The 20,205-nt window shown below is 41.4% G+C and overlaps 1 protein-coding gene and 1 pseudogene across 2 annotated transcripts in view; one reads left to right on the forward strand and one right to left on the reverse strand.

Annotated features, from left to right (window-relative positions):
• The first annotated feature begins 2,866 nt into the window (after positions 1-2,866).
• Positions 2,867-20,205, forward strand: part of Reck (reversion inducing cysteine rich protein with kazal motifs) — a 60,591-nt gene continuing 43,252 nt past the window's right edge. Inside the window, exons 1-3 of one of the 2 annotated variants that reach the window (XM_048332989.1) lie at positions 2,867-3,082; positions 17,170-17,228; positions 20,056-20,130. In XM_048332989.1, coding sequence (XP_048188946.1) covers positions 2,965-3,082; positions 17,170-17,228; positions 20,056-20,130 — 252 coding nt within the window. In that variant the 5' untranslated portion in view covers positions 2,867-2,964. Of the gene's footprint in view, positions 3,083-11,345; positions 11,355-17,169; positions 17,229-20,055; positions 20,131-20,205 lie in introns of those variants that run through there. The other variant, XM_048333067.1, reaches the window with a different exon arrangement.
• LOC125341118 lies at positions 15,398-15,857 on the reverse strand (annotated as a pseudogene).

The following is a 20,205-nucleotide window of genomic DNA, read 5'->3' on the forward strand; positions in this document are numbered from 1 at the left end:
TGGCACAGAGCAGGATTGTCTGGAATAGATGAACAAATAAGAGACAAAGATGATGAGAAACAAGGCAAAAGAAGTAAGAGGAGGCAAGAATACAGAACCTTGAGAACCATTGTGACAAATCTGACTTTTTCTCTGAATGAGATGGGAAGTGTTTGGAGAGTTCTGAAGAGAAAAAAAAAACAACATAAGCAGAACACTACAGTTGCTTTATGGTAGAGTATAAAAGGGGAAAGAAAGGAGATCAGTCTGGAAGGTATTGCAATATTCCAAGAAAGATATAATGGTGGTTGGGTTACGGAGGTAGCTATGGAGATGGCTGAAAGTGGCCTCCATTATTTCTAGTGAAATTTCTATTTCCTCTTTTTTATTATTTGCTATACATAACCAGTCATTAATCTCTGGCTAATTTGAAGAATTTCTCTTTAGTTTCCAGCAGGTTGACTATGGGTGATGTTACTTTTTTTTTTAATGAAAGACTATTATACTAGCCTTGTAGAACAGAAATATAACACAAACACACATGAAATTCTTAGTTTTTTTAAAAAAGCTACATTTAAAAAATTAAGAGGAATAATGATAGATACACAATTGTCAAAGCCCATCAAGTAGGAAATCCTTGTGTGAAATAGGGGCTTTGGCGGATGATTGTCAATGTGGGATCTGGGTTTCTAGCAGATGTACCCACTACTGTGCAGGATGTAGATTAGCAGGGGACTATGTGCATGAAGGCTATGGGATATAGATCTCCACCCAATCTTACTGGGAACCTAGATTTTTGCCTAGACTGTAGTCTATTTTTTTAAGGGAAAAGAGTGAGGCACTAGGATTGATCAGCTACACACACACACACACACACACACACACACACACACACACACACACAGAGCAAGCGTGAGAGCAAAAGAGGAAAATGAAACCGGTGAATTGGTTGTTTTTTGTTTTGTTTTGTTTTTTCAGTCATGGGGCTTGAACTCAGGGCCTGGGTGCTGTCTCTGAGTTCTTTTGCTCAAGGATGGCACTCTACCACGTTGATCCACAGCACCACTTGCAGTTTTCTGGGGGCAAACTGGAGTCTCACAGACTTTCCTCCCTGGGCTGGCTTTGAACTGTAACCCTCAGATCTCAAACTTCTGAGTAGCTAGGATTATAGTCATGAGCCACTGGCACCTGGCTTGGGAACTGATTTTTTTAATATAATTTTATTATTATTAAGGTGTTGTACAAAGGGGTTACTATTTCCTAAGTCAGGTAATGAGTAATTTCTTTTAGGTGAGTTGATTTTAATATATTTAACATTATTGCTCTCATACTTGGTTTTTACTGCACTTCTGTTTAGATTGGTTTGGTTCAGCCACATTTAAGTACCCAGGAGCCACACATAGTTGCTGATTAACATATTGGATAATCTAGACTGACCATTGCTCCCTCCCTCACTTCTTTCCCCCTCATCCTTTTCCTCTCTCTCTCTCTCTGGGTCTCCTTTCTTTTTTCTCTTTCTTGAGGAGTAGGGAGCAGGGAGGGAAATGAGACCAGCCACTCAGTCCCCCAGCCCAAGGCGGACTCTCCATCTCTCCATCTCTCGACACATTATGTGCACTGTCAAATACGTCAAAACTGTGTAGCCATTTTAAATACAGTATATCCTTTAATTTTCTCAAATAGGCAAAGAATAACTGAGACTGAAATTAAATGTCTGCCCCAAATCACGGGGCCCAGTGGGAGGTGGTGTGCAGCGTGAATCCAATGTCAAACCCTTGCGCTTTCCATGGACTCTGGCACTGCTCCCTGTCCTAAGGAAAAGCAGCAGCTTCTAGTGATCTCAATAGACGGAAACTGGAAATAAAGCACTAGCTTCATCACCGAACAGCAAAGTAGTTCAAAAATGGATGTGCTATTTGTTCATAAGGGAGGGCGGGGAGGCACACCCAAAACAATGAGTTAGTGGACCCTCTAGAACATTCCCCACAGTAGCATTAACATCTGGGAAGGCTTGAGAGACCCACGTTTAAACTTACTTCTCTCTCTTTTTCTTTCTTTCTTTCTTTTTTTTTTTGTCGGTTGTGGGGCTGGAACTCGGGGCCTGGGCACTGTCCCTGAGCTCTTTTGCTCAAGGCTAGCAGCAGTCCACTACTTTGAGCCACAGCGCCCCTTCTGGTTTTGTGATGATTAATTGGTGATAAGAGTCTCATGGACTTTTCTGCCCGGACTGGCCTGGGCTTTGAACCACGATCCTCAGATCTCAGCCTCCTGAGTAGCTAGGGATTACAGGCATGAGCCACTAGCAGCCCGCTAAACTGACTCACCAACCCTGACCTCCTCAGTCTGACCTTGAGGGCCCTCCGTGCCTAGTCACACAAGCACCCACCTGGCCTCAGGCTCTCCTCCCCTGGGAGAACGAAGAATTAATTAATAGTACAAAAGGCCCTCCAGGGTTACCTGTGACCCTGTGGCTCTGGCCTCCGTCTCAGATGATGCCAAGAGCAGAGCCCTTCAGCTTTTGCGCGAGGCCGGGCGCCTCGCCTCTCACGGTTAAAGGGTATTGAGAGCCTCCCCGGGAGAGCGATGGGGAGCACCCCCGGGGCTTAGCCTTGACTTAGTCCTTGGCCCTCCGAGAATTTGGGAATAGGATCTTGGCAGTTCAGTCCCCATCTGGGCCCCAGTGGCCCCAAGGGCAAACCCCCGGAGAACGGCGGAGGCGTTCCTAGGGCGCCTGGGACCACCCCACCCCGCCTCAGCGAAGCTGACGCCGACCCACAGCTGGCCCATAACAAAGAGCTGGGGTCTCGGGCGCGAGGCCGCCCCCAGGAGGTTTTGGAAACTTCGTGCGGCCGAGGGCGGGGCTGAGAGCTCCCTGCAGCCAATCATCAGAGTCTCCTGGCGGCAGGGGCGGGGCCTGGCGCCAGCGGCTGTGGCGGCCCGGCTGGGTCCGAGCATCCCGCTGCTTCGGACCCGCCCGGCCCGGACATGGCGGCTGTCCGGGCTTCCCCGAAAAGCATGCTGCTGTTGCTGCTGCTGCTGCTGCTGCTACTGGCCGTGACGGAGGTCGCCGAGGTGGCCGGGGGCCTGGCCCCGGGCAGTGCGGGTGAGTAACCGCTGGAGCAGCGACGTGGGCAGTCCGGAGTGGCCGCCTCCGCGCTCCAAGATGGCGCGGGGCAGGGGGGCGGCTGGGCGCGCGACCCCAGACCCGACCCTGGTCTCCAGTGACCCGCGGTCCGGAGCTCTCGGCCGTCAAAAGTGGGGTGCGGGGCGCGGGGCGCGGGGCGTGAGGCCTCTCTCCTCACACGCTCCCCTCTTCGCCCCGAAGAACTTCTGAACCGCGCGGACCCGTGACCCAGGTTCGAGGCCTTGCTCTGTCATCTTCCAGACAAGGGGCCGCTGCTCGGCCCCGAACCCCTGATCCGGCCCTGGTTCCTCTCAGAAAGCGATGGCATGTCCGCGCTTCTGGGTCGTCGCGAGGGTCGGGCGGGATCAGGATGTGCAGCCGGTTACCTTCGCCCCAGCTGTGTACTGCTACTAGAGTGGAGTTCACTTTGCTGGTGGCCAGTGGGCTGGTGGCCCAGGCAGTGATCGGTGCTAGGTGCGCTGTATGCTGAGCCACCTCTGGGCTCTGACTTCATTAAAAGTGATTAAGAATCGTATACCTGTGTGAGTGGGGTTAGGGAACACGGGGGGAGGACGATGGAAAGGGTGACATGGACCAAGATGCATTGTACTTAAGAACTGATTCCTTCGATTGAAACTCGTTTGCACAACTGTTTAAAGATTTTTTTTTTTTTAAAATCAGTAAATCGGGGCTGGGAATGTGGCTTAGTGGTAGTGTGCTTGCCTAGCAGGCATGAAGCCCTGGGTTCGATTCCTTAGCTAGCATATAAACAAAAGGCTAGGAGTGGTGCTGTGGCTCAAGTGGCAGAATGTTAGCCTTGAGCAAAAGGAAGCCAGAGACAGTGCTCAGGCCCTGAGTTCAAGCCCCAGGACTGGCAAGAAAAAAAAAATCTTTTATGAGAGACTGACAGGCTTGATTTGTTGTATTCTTGTGCCAAAGCAATGAAAACCAGGCGTGGATAGGAAACTGTGCCCAGCTTGCTTGTGTCTTACAGTTGCTGGGTTTTTTGGACTAACCCCAACTTCTGCCCTACAGGAGATTTTAGGATTGAGGGTGGGATAGGATCAGAGTTCCTAGTAGCTCCTACTTTTAGGTGGATACATGTAGAGAGGAAATGCTGGGTCAGGATGCACCCTGTGGGGAGAAAGATGATAACCACTTAGGAGGGGAGGAAGGTTGACAGGTACCTCCCGACTTTATTAGCCGTTAAAAGATGGCTGGGATTTGTACTGCCAAGGTGGAGGAGGAGAGCATTGCTTCCCAGGACCAGAGGTGGGGGGGGGGGGCGGGAAGGAGGAAATACTAGAAAAGGCAAAGTCAGTCCAGGAGATGCGTGCGTGTGTGTACACATGCTTGTGCACATGCTAGTACTGGGGCTTAAATTTCAGGTTCATGGTGGGGTCCCTGAGCTTTATTCCTCAAGGCTAGTGCTCTGCCACTTGAGCCACAATTTCACTTCTGGCTTTTTGGTGGCTAATTAGAGTTAGGAGTCTCATGGACTTTACTGCCTGAGCTTTCTTTGAACTTTGATCTTCAGATCTCAGCCTCTGGAGTAGTTAAGATTACAGGTGTGAGTCACTGGCACCCAGCTCCAACAAGGTTATAAGATAACATACAGTGTTAAAAACCAAGACTTAATAAACAGGAAGGCATTTAAAGTAGGGAAAGAATCGTATCAGGAACCCAAAATTATATAATTATGTAATCAGATTCTAAATTTAGCAATTAGTTCAGAAACCAAAGGAGGGGAAAAAATTGTTTTCATGGCTAACTCATTCTAGGCCCTGCGTTTCTCACAAAGTTAAAAGAGATTGAACTAAATAAAGCTCTTACAAAGATATAGCCCATAGAATACTGTTATCATGATTGTTGCACAAGTGAATTTTGTGCTTGATCATTAAGTCCATCTTTTCTCGATGTTTAACACACAGGCCTCTTTCTTTTCTTTCTTTCTTTCTTTCTTTCTTTCTTTCTTTCTTTCTTTCTTTCTTTCTTTCTTTCTTTCTTTCTTTTTTTCTTTCTCCTGTTCTAGGGCATGAATTTAGGGCCTGGGTGCTGTCCTAGAGCTAGTTTTGCTCAAGGCTAGCACTCTACCACTTCAATCACTGCTCACTTCCAGCTTCTGGGTGGTTAATTGGAAATAACAATCTCATAGACTTTTCTGCCCTAGCTGACTTTAAAAGGCAATCCTCAGATCTCAGTCTCCTAAGTAGCTAGGATTATAGGCATGGGCCACCAGCACCTAGCTATCCTCAATCTTTTATGCTTTAAAATTCACACTTATTATATTGTATGTCTTGGATGTTATTGTGAGAATTGAGCTAGCACATGTGCAGTATTTAGTATGATACACACTACAATGTTAGCTATTAAAGATGCTAGCAGATCTTCATATTCACAAAACACTTTAGATTAACACTAAAAGTTCCAAGGGTTTCTGTGACAAAGACACTTGTTTGCTGAGGGAACAGGGAATGACTGCTGTGGGTTTTCTTTTTAGAGTGATGAAAATGGCCTAAAATTAATAATGGTGATGGGTTGCTTTTCCAAGTATACAGAAAACAATTGAATTATACTTTAAAAGAATGAATTTCATTGTATGTCAATGATAGCTCAAGAAAATTGTTATTGAAACCAAAAACCATGTTTGATCATTAAACTCATCTTTTTTCCATAATGTCTAAAGTTCACTTTATCCAGACACTGGTGACTCATGCCTATAATCTTAGCTACTCAGGAGGCTGAGAACTGAGGATTCGAGTTCAAAGCCAGCCCCAGTAGAAAAGTCCATGAAAGGGCTGGGGATATGGCCTAGTGGCAAGAGTGCCTGCCTCATATACATGAGGCCCTGGGTTCGATTCCCCAGCACCACATATACAGAAAATGGCCAGAAGTGGCGGTGTGGCTCAAGTGGCAGAGTGCTAGCCTTGAGCAAAAAAGAAGCCAGGGACAGTGCTCAGCCCCAGGACTGGCCAAAAAAAAAAAAAAAAAAAAGAAAAGTCCATGAAACTCTTATCTCCATTAACCACCAAAAAGCTGGAAGTGAAGCTGTGTGGCACAGTTTAGAGTGCTAGCCTTAAGCAAAATTCAAGCCCTGAACTCAAAACCCAGGACCAACACAGAAAAAAAATTTTAAAAGAAAGAAAATGTTGGGCTAGTTAATTTCCAACAGTCCTTCCTGCTCTAGAAAAAGTCCATGACCTCATATAGTTTGTATTGTTTGATTTAAAAAAAAATTCATGGCTTGATCTTAAAGTGAGTCTCAGTTCTAGAAAGCATATTGCCTAGTTCCTTACATAAAAGATAGTGAGTAATATAATAGACAAAGGCTTCCACTGTGGACTTGTAGAAAGTGTAGAAAATGTTCTTCAGTCCTAAACAGAAATTGAGAACACAATTATTAAATTGTATTTCATGAAGGCCTGGCTTGTATTACTGTTCAGTCTTCTTTCTCATCTCATTATCCTCATCCAAGATTGGGTACCTCTGTCTTCTCTAGTATAAAGCTTTCCAGGTCACTGACTCCCTTTGCTATATCTGCCCTGCTTATTCACTTACTTGGAGATAAGTGAGTGATGTGACTTGCTCAATGATGATTTCTTTGCAGGATATGTTAAGGCCTAGTGTTGCAGTCTTAGGGTCTCTGTCTCCTGGCACCTAGTATTAGCTCTGTTTCTATTTAAGATGTTTTGTAATAGTACAAAAGAAAGAAAGATGTAACATCAAGGGCTAAGTTTCAACAAGTTGACATTTAAGAAGTTATGTAATAGCCTACGATCCTGAAAAAGAATGTAATGAATTTTAAATTAGAAAAAGAAAGTGCCTATCTGGAGGAAAGTAATAAAAAGCAGATTCTCTTCCCATTGAAGTCTCAGCCCACACTGTAGAAGAAACAAGGACTATTGATAGACCAGAGAGGGCAGTTTTTTTTTTTTTTTCTGGTATACTGCTAGAAGTTCCTATCTTGTGTCCATAGATTTAAGCAATTTTTTGTTAATCAAACTTTACAACTCCTAGAAGAAAGTGAGAACTCAAACACATGGCTTTTATGTATTACAAATATTGCTTTTAAAAGAGCAAAATGGATATTAAAAGGTTTGTTTATTCAAAAAGCATTGTGATTCCTTTATGTCAGATCCTGTTTCCATTAAGAGCTGCTGCTATACAAGAGCTTACCTCTAGAGAAGCAGAGATATTAAGTGCTGTGGAGAAATAAAATGACTTAGTGGTGTGATAAGTATGCTGTGGAAATGCCAAACTAGATGGTAGCAGAATTATGCGAGTAATGGGGGAATGGTTTGTTATATAGAATTGGCAAGAAGGGTCTTTTTGACAAGGTAAAGTTTAGAGTGAAGCTCTAAAGGCTGAGAAGTTGCTATCCTTAACAAGACAAGGGCAGGGGTTAGGAAAAGCATGCAGCTCAAAAGGGCTGTTTGGTTGGAATAGCCAAGAGAATAAGCTAGGGCTAGGGAGTGCTGTGCTTTGCAAGAAGCCACGAGAGGATTATGGACCTTATCCTGAGTACAGACAGAAACCAAGAGGGTTTTAAATAAAAGATAGAGCTGGGAAGTGATGGCTCATGCCTGTAATCCTAGCTACTCAGGAGGCTGAGATCTAAGGATCTCAGTTTGAAGCCAGTCCAGGCAGGAAGGTGTGTGAGAGTCTTATTTCCAATTAACCACCAAAAAGCTGGAAGTGGAGCTGTGGCTCAAGTGATAGAGTGCTAGCCTTGAGCACAAAAGCTCAGAGACAGTGCCTATGTCCAGAGTTCAAGACCCAGTACTGGCAAAAAATTAAAACAATAATAAATAAGAGATATGATTTGATACATATTTTAGCTCATTGTGTGTGTGTGTGTGTGTGTGTGTGTGTCTATGCATGCATGTGCATGTGCATGTCAGTCCTAAGACTTGAACTCAGGACCTGGGCGCTGTCAATGAGCTTTGGTGCTCAAGGCTTACACTCTACCATTTGAGCCACAGCTCCACTTCCAGCTTTTTGGTTGTTAATTGGAAATAAGAGTGTCACAGACTTTCCTGCCCAGACTGGCTTTGAATCATGATCCTCATCCTAAGTAGCTAGGATTACAAGCAGGATCCACCAACACCTGGCTACTAATTTTTGTTGTAAAAATAGCAACATTTGAGACCCTTCTGAAAAAATATTAAAAACAAGAAAGGTATCAGTGGCTCATATCTGTAATCCTCGCTACTTGGGAGGCTGAAAATAGAAGAAGAAGAGGGGAGATGAAAAGAGAGGAGAAAGGTATAGATTTTAGGTAATCAGGAAGGGAATATCAAACATTTCAGGTAGAAAACTGTGTTCCGGGTAATCTACATTCTTCTTCTTTTTTTTTTTTTTTTTTTGGCCAGTCCTGGGCCTTGGACTCAGGGCCTGAGCACTGTCCCTGGCTTCTTCCCGCTCAAGGCTAGCACTCTGCACTTGAGCCACAGCGCCGCTTCTAGCCGTTTTCTGTATATGTGGTGCTGGGGAATCGAACCTAGGGCCTCGTGTATCGGAGGCAGGCACGCTTGCCACTAGGCTATATCCCCAGCCCCTACATTCTTCTTCTTAAAAGTAATTGTGGGGGCTGGGAATATGGCCTAGTGGTAAAGTGCTTGCCTCATATGCATGAGGCCCTGGGTTCGATTCCCCAGCACCACATATGTAGAAAAAAGCCAGAATTGGTGCTGTGGCTCAAGAGGTAGAGTGCTAGCCTTGAGCAAAAAGAAGCCAGGGACAGTGCTCAGGCCCTGAGTCCATGGCCCCAGGACTGGCAACAAAAACAAAACAAATAAACAAAAGTAATTGTGGGCTGTGAGTGGCAAAGTGCTTGTCTAGAAAGTTCAGTATTCTGAGTTTGATCCTCAGTGCCAAAAAAGAAAAGACAAAAAAGTAGTTTTTTTTAAAAAAACAACAACCAACCCAACAAACAAAAAACAAAACCTTTTTTTTAAAAGAGAGAGAAAGAAGGAACAGATGATACTAAACAAAAGGAAAGAAATATAAATATCACCTGATCTGGAAGAAATAGTTGTATTGTTAAAGTTCATAGAGTTAATAAGCTTTGTAGCAGGAACCATGCCTTAAGTTCAAACCACAGAACTGACAAAAACAAAACAGGGGCTGGGGATATGGCCTAGTGGCAAGAATGCTGGCCTCATATACATGAAGCCCTGGGTTCGATTCCCCAGCACCACATATACAGAAAATGGCCAGAAGTGGCGCTGTGGCTCAAGTGGCAGAGTGCTAGCCTTGAGCAAGAAGAAGCCAGGGACAGTGCTCAGGCCCTGAGTCCAAGGCCCAGGACTGGCCAAAAAAAAAAAAGACAAAAACAAAACAAAAAGGAATTTGAAGCCAGCCTAGACTATATGAAGACTGTGTCAGTAAACAAACAAATGAAATTGAAGTTTAGTGAAGGCTAGAATGCCAGACTTGGAAATTTTGGAGGTGGGCTAGCAGGAAGCTATGGTAGGCTCTTGATTATAATAGATCTGCTTGAAAAATTAACTTGGTAGTTGGATTGGTAGTACTACCAATTAGTATTACAACTGCAACAGTGCAGTTTGAGACCAGCAATGGAGGTTATCTGTAACTTGGAAATTACTCTGAAAACAATATGTGTCTATTTAAAAGTGTATATAAGAGCCAGGCGCTGAGGCTAACACTTGTAATCATAGCTACTCAGGAGGCTGAAATCTGAAGATTGTGGTTCGAAGCCAGCCCAGACAGGAAAGTCCATGGCACTCTTATCTCCAATTAAATACCAAAAAAGTCAGAAGTGGCACAGTGGCTAAAGTGGTAGAGTGCTAGCCCAAATCTTGAGTTCCAGCCCAGAACCAGCCTGGAAGGGGGACAGGGGAGCGGGGGTGGGGGGGGGGAAGGTATATAAAAGTAGGCTGGGTGTCTATGGCTCATATCTATAATCCTAGCTCCTTAAGAAGCCGAGACCTGGAAGATTTTGTTTCAGAGCCAGCCCAGACAGAAAAATTTCTATGTTCAGTTACTCAGCAAAAGGCTGGGTAGGAGGCATGGCTCAAGTGGTAGGGCATCATCTATGAATAAGAAAGCTAAATGAAATCAGCAACTGAGGTCAAGCTCCACCAGTACTGGCACCAAAAAAGTAAGAATACACATAAACAGACATGCAGATAAATGAAGCAAGACGAAAAAATGTTAACAGTTTTTATTTTTGAGGTAGGGTCTCACTATTTAGTCCACACTGTTATTTGTAATTACCCTGCCTCGAGCTCCCAAATTGATAATAAAATATCATCAGTATTAAATATGTGGTGGGTATAAAGGTAACCATTTTACTGTTTGGCTACTCCTTGGCTGATAATATATTTCATATAAATATATACACACATATGCTTTGTAAGAGACAAGTGTGACAGTTGCATGAATATATACATTAAGTTACAGTTGTCATCTAAACATTTCTTCTTTTTAATAAAGTTTTAAAAATTTTTTGTGTACTAGGACTAGGACTTGAACTCAGGGCCTCTCACTTTCATTTGGCTTTTTTACTTACAGCTGGCATACCACTTCTTGAACCATACCTCCAGTCCAGCCTTTTGCTAGTTAATTGGAGATAAAAAAAAAAATCTATTGGATTTGTCTGCCCTAACTAGCTTCAAACTGCAGTCCTCGGGTCACAGCCTCCTGAGTACCTAGGATTATAGGCTTGAGCCACTGGCACCTGGCTTAAATATTTTTCCAGTGATTATCATTGTCCAAGTTGTATTGAAAAATAACAATTTAATCAAAAATCATATTTCATATAAATAGTGAAACACATGACTTGATTTTAATATTTTTATTTAGGTTTACCTTCTTCCAGTATCAGCTCATATTTCCTTTTAGTGGTGTGGGATGAATATAGATTTGTTTATTTATACACATTTTCTGTTCTAATAATTCTTTAAGAAACATTAATTAGAGGGGCTGGGGATATGGCAGAGTGGCAAGAGTGCTTGCCTTGTATACATGAAGCCCTGGGTTCAATTCCCCAGTACCATATATACAGAAAACGGCCAGAAGTGGCACTGTGGTTCAAGTGGCAGAGTGCTAGCCTTGAGCAAAAAGAAGCCAGAGACAGTGCTCAGGCCCTGAGTCCAAGCCCCAGGACTGTCAAAAAAAGAAAAAAAAGAAACATTAATTAGAAAGAATCTTTATTTTCTCAAGAAAGAAAACAAAGAATGGCTTTGTACTAACCAAGTTGAATCTTAGCTCTTCAGAGGATTCTCTGGTAAAATTTCTTTAACTTCAAAAATTCTATAATTTGGGGGCTGGGAATATGGCCCAGTGGCAAGAGAGCTCGCCTCGTATACATGAAGCCCTGGGTTCGATTCTCCAGCACCACATATCTAGAAAACGGCCAGAAGAGGCGCTGTGGCTCAAGTGTCAGAGTGCTAGCCTTGAACAAAAAGGAAGCCAGGGACAGTGCTCAGGCCCTGAGTCCACACCCAAGGACTGGCCAAAAAAAAATTCTATAGTTTTGTGGGTGTGGGGAGAGGGCCTAGGTGCTCTCCTGGAGCTTTTTTTGCTCAAGACTAACATTCTACTATTTGAGCCATAGCTCCACTTCCAGCTTTTTGGTGATTAATTTGAGATGGGTGTCATGGACTTTCCTGCCCAGGCTGGCTTTGAACTGCAATTTTCAGATCTCAGCCTCCTGAGTAGCTAGGATCACAGGCCTGAGCCACTGTCCCCTGGTAGGTATTTCTTATTTTTACGATAGGGTACATATTTGTTTTTTTAAAATGTTAATTGGGCTTAGAAGTTGCATTTTTCTGCATGTGGCTGGAGTATGTGCTTCCTGTATACTTGCCCATCGTTAGCATATTCGTGGCCTAAACCTGCTGCCAACCTTAATGTTTCAATTGGATAATTTTGCTTGCATATTTCTAGATTTCACCAATTCCTACTTAAAACCAACACACATGTCCATTAGTTGCCATTTTTTTTTATTTATAATCACAGGCTCTTGGAATAAGACTTCAAGATATGACATCTCTGTCTTTAATGAGGATAAAACTTTTCATTTTTATCATGTCATTATCAACTTTTGTTTTGAACTATTTTACTTTTATTCAATCCCATTTTATAAGAATAAGCAGAATTTTAAACTTTTTCTTGAAAAACAAATTAAAATCAAATTATAAAAACAAAACATTTCTAGCATTCTAGCCTTGTTAAAAACATTAAACAGTAGAGTTTGGGCTGGGGATATGGCCTAGTGGCAAGAGGGCTTGTCTCACGTACATGAAGACCTGGGTTCAATTCCCCAGCACCACATATACAGGAAATGGCCAGAAGTGGCGCTGTGGCTCAAGTGGCAGAGTGTTATCCTTGAGCAAAAAAATGCCTGGGACAGTGCTCAGGCCCTGAGTCCAAGGCCCAGGACTGGCAAAAAAAAAAAAAAAGAAAGTAAACAGTAGAGTTTTTTTTTTCTCTTCTGTGATAGTTGAATGACCCAGTTAATCCATTTTAATTGCTCTAGAAAGATAAAGACTTTTAATTGCATTTGAGTTTCTCCTTCATCCTTAATGAAGGCACATGAATTGATGTCTATTTGTAGACTTGCTTCTTCAAAAATAGGCTGTGTTTAATATTGTAACAAGTTTTTGTTTTAAAGGCAGAATGTGGGGGGCTGGGAATATGGCCTAGTGGTTCAAGAGTGCTTGCCTTGTATACATGAAGCCCTGGGTTCAATTCCCCAGCACCACATATACAGAAAACTGCCAGAAGTGGCGCTGTGGCTCAAGTGGTAGGGTGCTAGCCTTGAGCAAAAACAAGCCAGGGACAGTGCTCAGGCCCTGAGTCCAAGCCCCAGGACTGGCAAAAAAAATTGATATTGGTAAAGGCAAAATGTGTACTAATGCAGTAAAAGGTCAAGTGTGGAGTTTGATCAAATACATTGTATGCATTTATGGCCATACCAAAATGAAAACCCCTTGTGCAACTAATTGGTGATGATTTTTAAAAAAATTGTGTAGAGAAGGTAGTAGAAGAATCAATGTAGAAAATGTAATGGAGCAGAGAGGCTCCCCATCTTGTTTATGGGGGTTGGCAGTCCTCACAAAGGAAGAAGTGTACTATTACAGTGATAGGGAAAGGACTTATTACCATCTTTCGTGTGTGTGTGTGTGTGTGTGTGTGTGTAAGGCTTTTGGAAACACTAGAAGGAAACATTTGAGAATGTCAACAGAAGTTGTGGCAGGACAGGGGGAGTTAACAGGTCAGTATTCTTTTGCTCCTTATTTCCCAATTTTGTGGGGATTTTTTTAAGCAAAAAAAGAATTATTTTAATTTCTTTTTCTTTTTTGCCAGTCCTGAGTCTTGAACTCTGAGTCTGGGTTGTGTCCATGAGCTCCTTTTTCTACTCAAGGCTAGCACTCTACCACTTGAACCATAATACTACTTCTGGCTTTTTCTGTGATTTAATTGGAAATAAGAGTCTCACAGACTTTCCTGCCTGGGTTGGCTTTGAACTGCAGTCCTTAGATCTCAGCTTCCTGAGTATCTAGGATTACAGGCATGAGCTACTGGTGCCTGGCTTATTAAAAATTTTAACTTTGAAAGTTACTTGTAGGAATTTGGCCTTCACCATTAAATAGGAAAAAGAGGCCTTTATAATAAAACTGCTGGCTGTTATCAGAGTTTTAAGTATAACACATCATGTGTTTCTGTTTTAGATAGACCTTTGCTCCAACAAACTGTTTTTCAAAAGTCCCTAGGCCCAAATCAGACTCCTGTCTGCTTGATTGTTTACTTTTTGCTTAGCCTGTGTTTATTGAGACCATATGTTACTGTGAGCTATCTTTGCTGAAAATCAGCTGGATTTTCTGCTCTGATATGACCTCTGTTAGGGGATAGTAGAAAGTGCCAACTTCCAGAGCACTTCAAAAGAGCCCATCAGTGTCACACAAGGGAGCCTCTTTTATTATTATTATTTATTATTTTTTTATTTTTATTTTTTGCTTCCCTGCAGTTCTCATGAGGCTGGGGACAGGTTTAGTTGTAGGAAATGGTAGAGTGGCATATGGCTTGCAGGGAAGGTAGGGTTGCTGAGAGAATTTCGCATGAGTGCCTGGCTCCTCCCTTAAATTAGAGCTTCTTAAGAATAATGCAATGATGTGTGTGTGTGTATGTGTGTGTATACATGCAATATATATGTGTGCTATATGTGTGTATACATTAAGATATGTTTTATACTCCCCCCCCATGCTGGGGTTTGTTGAACTCTGCCATGAAGCATGCTCAGCTTGCTTGTTCCACTGGATCTCTACTGCTTGAGCCATAGACTCAGCACAAGTCACTTTTTTTTTTTTAATGTAGGGAAATTTATAAACATTCTTTAAAATTTTGTAAGTTAAATATGTAGACCTTTAGAAAACCTTTCCCCATAAAATGAATGTTAAAAATCAGCCCTATAGGGGCTGGGGATATGGCCTAGTGGCGAGAGAGCTTGCCTCGTATACATGAGGCCCTGGGTTCGATTCTCCAGCACCATATATACAGAAAAAGGCCAGAAGTGGTGCTGTGGCTCTAGTGTCAGAGTGCTAGCCTTGAACAAAAAGGAAGCCAGGGACAGTGCTCAGGCCGAGTCCAAGGCCCAGGACTGGCGCAAAAAAAAAAAAAAAAATCAGCCCTATAGCTCTTTCCCTTGCTCTCTTACTCTCTCTTGCTCTCTTTCTGCCTTTCTCTCCTTCCTTTTCTCTTCTTCGTTCCTCTCTGTCTCCCCGCACCTCCATCTTGTGTGGGCTGGCAGTTTGCTCTTCCCTCACCCCCCAATAAACTCTTCTCTGCCTGAACTACATGACAGGAGGGAAAAAAAATCAGCCCCATAAGTCTTATGAGACCAGACAAATATGTCAGTAATACATAGACCTTGAAATTGTTTCATAAAGAACCAATTGACAGTTTCAAACTCAAAGCCTTATTTGTTTTTTTGTTTTGTTTTGTTTTGTTTTTGGCCCGGGCACTGTCCCTGAGCTCTTTTGCTTAAGGCTAACACTCTACCACTTTGAGCCACAGCACCACTTCCACTCAAAGCCTTATTTGTAAGATTTAAAGAGTATTTCTTTTATTCATTTGTTATTTCTTCCCAATATCAACCTGAGTTTAGATTTTACTTGGATGGAGGACTATGTCACATATATTGGTAAATGCACATGCATGTTTACATATAATATAATGTAATATACATACTTATCTCCACATATTTTATGCCAATCCTGGGGCTTGAACTCAGGGCCTGAGCACTGTCCTTGGCTTCTATTTTTTTTTTTTTTTTAGTTACCATCAGTTTATTATAAAAGGGAGATACGGAAATTATTTACATGATGAAAGATCTCAGAACTTCCATGGAATGTGCAGCTTCACATGATGCCATTTCAGTGATGTACTTCCCAAGAATGTCACCATCCCTAAAAAAGAAATAATCCTTGTCATCTAGAACTACTTTGGTGCCTCCATATTCTGGAAGAAGAGCTTTATCACCCACTTTCACACTAACTGGCTGAATCTCTCCACCCTTCCTTTAGAGCCTAATCCCACAGCCACTTGCAATTGCAATCCCACAGTGGCTTGCAATACTTTTCCTTGAGACTTTTCTGGAAGCATAATGCCTCCTTTGGTTACTGTTTCAGCTGTACTCCTTTTGACCAACACTCGGTCAAACAGAAGGAGAAACTTCCTAAATGCTTGTCTAGCCATGACTCTCGCGGTCGCTACTTGGACTCTGCTCCCACACCTTGGCTTCTATTTGCTCAAGGCTAGCACTCCACCACTTGTATCACAGCACCACTTCTGGCTTTTTCTATGTATGTGGTGCTGAGGAATCAAACCCAGGGCTTCATGTGTGTGAGGCAAGCACTCTACCACTAGGCCATATTCCCAGCCCTAATTTTTTTTTTTTTTTTTTTTTTTTGGCCAGTCCTGGGCCTTGGACTCAGGGCCTGAGCACTGTCCCTGGCTTCCTTTTTGCTCGAGGCTAGCACTCTGCCACTTGAGCCACAGTGCCACTTCTGGCCATTTTCTGTATATGTGGTGCTGGGGAATTGAACCCAGGGCCTCATGTATACGAGGCAAGCTCTCTCACCACTAGGCCACATCCCCAGCCCCTCCCAGCCCTAATTTTATATTTTATTAGTGTATATTAATTGGACAATAGAGTTTCCGCATGCTATTTTGTGTATGTATATACACATTGGTCAGACTAAGCTTCTTTATTACTTTGCCTTGTACTCATCCCTTTTCCCCTTTATTTTCATCTTGCACGTGTTGGTATTAGAGCTTGAATTCAGGACCTGCATTCTTACTTGGGTTTTTCACTAAAGGCTGACACTACCACCTGGGCCACATCTCCATTCTGGCTTTTTGCTGGTTAATTGGAGATAAAGAGTTTCACAAATTTGTCTGCCAGGGCTGGCTTTGAACCATGATTCTCAGATCTCAGCTTCCCAAGTAGCTAGGATTACAAGCATAAGCCCCTGGTGCCTGGGTTTGACTTGGATCTTTAGACTTTTTCTTTGATTTTTGACTTTTTTGGAACTTCCACTCAAATTCAGTGTTCCCTAAACAAAATTCAGTATTTCTTAGTCATGTGATTTTGTATTGTAGGTATGATAATAGACTGTAATTTATAAGGCAGCTGTCAGGATTGAACAAGGTAGTGCTAAAACAAGTTTGATGTAAAATTCTGGCTCATTGAAAGCACATAGTAACTAATGTTATTACATTATAGTTTTCCCTATTAGACTGCAAGCTCCTGTAGGGCAAGGACTATATCCTCAAACTTAATACTGCCTTTGGGTGTAATAGATGCTCATTGAAGGTTAAGTTACAATGAATAATAGTAGGTGGGTGTGGTGGTTCATGTCTGTAAACCTAGCACTCAGGAAGTGGAGACATGCTTTGAGGATCATGAGTTCAAGACCAGCCTGGGCTACATAGCACAACCTTGTCATCAAAAAAGATAAACAGTTGGTATAATCCTCCAATAGTTAATCATATTGTTTATTTCACAGAGAAATAACATGTTTATTTTTTCTCCTTAGGTGCATTATGTTGTAGTCATTCAAAGGACAACCAAATGTGTCGTGATGTATGTGAACAGGTGAGTTTGACAATAATTGTAGGAGTTATGTAACTGTTTATTAAGTTTGACTGTTGTGGAAAAATCTGTTGGAGAACATCTTAACCATGAGATCACAGTTCACATTAGCACAGATAGGACAGATTGTCATGTGTCTGCTGACAGGAAGCATTGAGAAAGAACACAGTGTCTTACAAAGGATTCCTGACAAAAATGTGTGACCTGAATCATGAGGAAACAATCAGGCAACCAGCCTGAGGGGTATTCCTTAGAACAACAGCCTGTACTCTTCAAAAATATCCACTATTATAAAAACAAAATAGAGACATGACAGCTAAATGCAATGCATGATCCTGAATTGGATCCTGGAATGAAAAATGAAATTGCCCTAAAAGACATTATTGCAATAAATTGATGAAATATGAATAGAGAGTGGATTTTGCCAATCCGTATTTTGGTCCTGAATTTGGTCATTATATTGAGGTTAGGTATGACAGTGTCATTTTTCTAAAGAAATACATGCTAGGATTTGGGAACAAATGATCATAATGTCTATAACAAATTATAAAATAATTGATCAAAATGATAATAATAATTTATGTATTATAAAGAGAGTTAAAAGAAATTTTGAAATGTTAGTAATATGTGAATTGCGTTAAATAAATGCCATATGGATATTCATTGTGCTACTATAATGACTTTTTTAGAGGTTTGAATTTTCCTGATTGAAACTTAAAAGCAAATTCTAGTGAATCAATGCTTAGTCATAAAATTCTACTTTTCTTTCATCATCTTATGTTACTAACGTTTAACATGTGAGAAAAATTGTTATAGCTATCTTTCTTTTAAGTTTTCTAGTTGTAGACTGTATATTTGTCCCTTTTTTTACACCAAACTCTTTAGGGAGATGTCATTTGCATTTTATAGATAAGGAAATATAGAAAAGTTAAATAACTTACCAAGTCCCCAAGCTAGCAGTTTGAAAAATGGGAACTGAGATCTGAATGTGATTGCACAGTGCATGCTATTAGCCACTAGGATATAACTGCCTCATTTAGGGTCAAATAATTGCTCATTTACTCAAAGCATATAATTTATTATTGTGGTTCCATGCATTTTTCATTGTTTTTACCTCTTTCAGGTGTTTAGAGGTTTTTGCTTCTTTTGTTTTTGCCTTTTGTTTTATTGGTTTTTTTTTTTTGTTTTTGGCCAGTCCTGGGGGCTTGGACTCAGGGTCTGAGCACTGTCCCTGGCTTCTTTTTGCACAAAGCTAGCACTCGGCCACTTGAGCCACTGGGCCACTTCTGGCCATTTTCTATATATGTGGTGCTGGGGAATCGAACCCAGGGCTTCAGGTATATGAGGCAAGCACTCTTGCCACTAGGCCACATTCCCAGCCCCCTGTTTTATTGTTTTTGAGAAGAGATAGAGTTGAAGGATGAGGGCATAAGCTTAGAAACACACTTCTTCCTATCCCACTACCAGTGATACATATTTCTTTCTTTTTCATTCCTTTTTTGTCTTGAATTGTTACCTTTCTTTTACTCTTCCATTTTTCCTTTTATAATAGAATATTATTACTATATTCAAAGGTAGAAAAGTAGAATCTTCATATTCAGCTTCAACATTAGCATGACTATTTTGTTTCATTTATAACTCCTGTACTCTTTCCATAACCCCCATTTTTTGTTTGTTTGGCAAGTCTTCCCCATAAGTGGTATTGTATCTAGTTGTCTTTTTTGTGATATTATGTTAACTGTGATTGTTGATAATTACTTAAATGTACTAATTCACTGGCAAGTTACAGAAAGTAATATTCTAGCTCATTTTACTTCTTAATTATAGTTAGTAGTTTGGGAGGGGAAATGGCTACTAAAAAAACTAACCAGAGCTAAATCCTTTTTCATTATCCTTAGCATTCATGGATTTTACAGTCTCAACTATCTGCAGGTAACCATGAAGATCTGTCTGATATATGATTTATAATTTACTGGTACACCAGATTGTAATAACATTAACTAAAAATTCTGGTATGACAGTGAGCTGTTTAGCCTGGTAAGAGAATTTGGTCAGCTTCTCAGCTTCTGTATTAAAAGATGTCTTTGAAGTCTGGCACCAGTGGCCCATGCCTATAATCTTAGCTATATATAAGACACTGAGATCTAAGGATTGCAGTTCAAAGCCAGACTTGGCAGACAAATCCAAGAGACTCTTATCTACAATTAACCAGCATATAACAGAAAGTGAAGGTGTGGCTCAAGTGGGTAGAGTGCTAGCCATGGATGAAAAAGAATGAAAGGCCCTGAGTTCAAATCCTAGTACTGGTGCATGTCACATGCACACACACAAACACAGATATGCATGCACCAAAAACTGTCTTAGTCTCTATTTCACAGAATTGTATGGTAGACATGTGTGCCATAAAGCTATTCACAAATTTCATTTTCATCACTTTTACTGGTATGACATGGGTTATTTTTAAATTGTCGTTATTTTTTTAATAATGTATAGAAAAATTTAGAATAAATTTACTTTTTTTCCCTTCCTTTTCTGATACCTTCTTTCTAAATCTCCATCTCTCTCTAATCCCACCCTCAACAAGCTAGTAACCTAGTTTTCTCTACCTTTAGTTGATAGCAAAGGGTCTAGACTTTCTGATTTTAGACTTTCTGATTTTCCATACTCCACAATCTTTTAAATAATGTTGCTTCAGCTTAATTTTGATCACTTCAGAAATCTTTTACTTAAAAAATAGTTTCAGAGAACTGATAAGTCTAGAAAATAAATTTTAACCCTTTCTATTTTCATGTAGAAAAAAATGCCACAAAACTTTGTTTTTCTCAAATAGATTTTTTCCTCAAAAAGTGAATCCCGCCTAAAGCATCTGCTACAGCGAGCCCCAGATTATTGTCCAGAAACAATGGTGAGTCTTACTAACTTCAGAGGATTTTATCTAAATGAAACAAGCTAATGAGTTATTTGGGGATCTAGAAAAACT

The sequence above is a fragment of the Perognathus longimembris genome, chromosome 1 (assembly GCF_023159225.1).
Source record: "Perognathus longimembris pacificus isolate PPM17 chromosome 1, ASM2315922v1, whole genome shotgun sequence".
Taxonomy (NCBI): domain Eukaryota; kingdom Metazoa; phylum Chordata; class Mammalia; order Rodentia; family Heteromyidae; genus Perognathus; species Perognathus longimembris.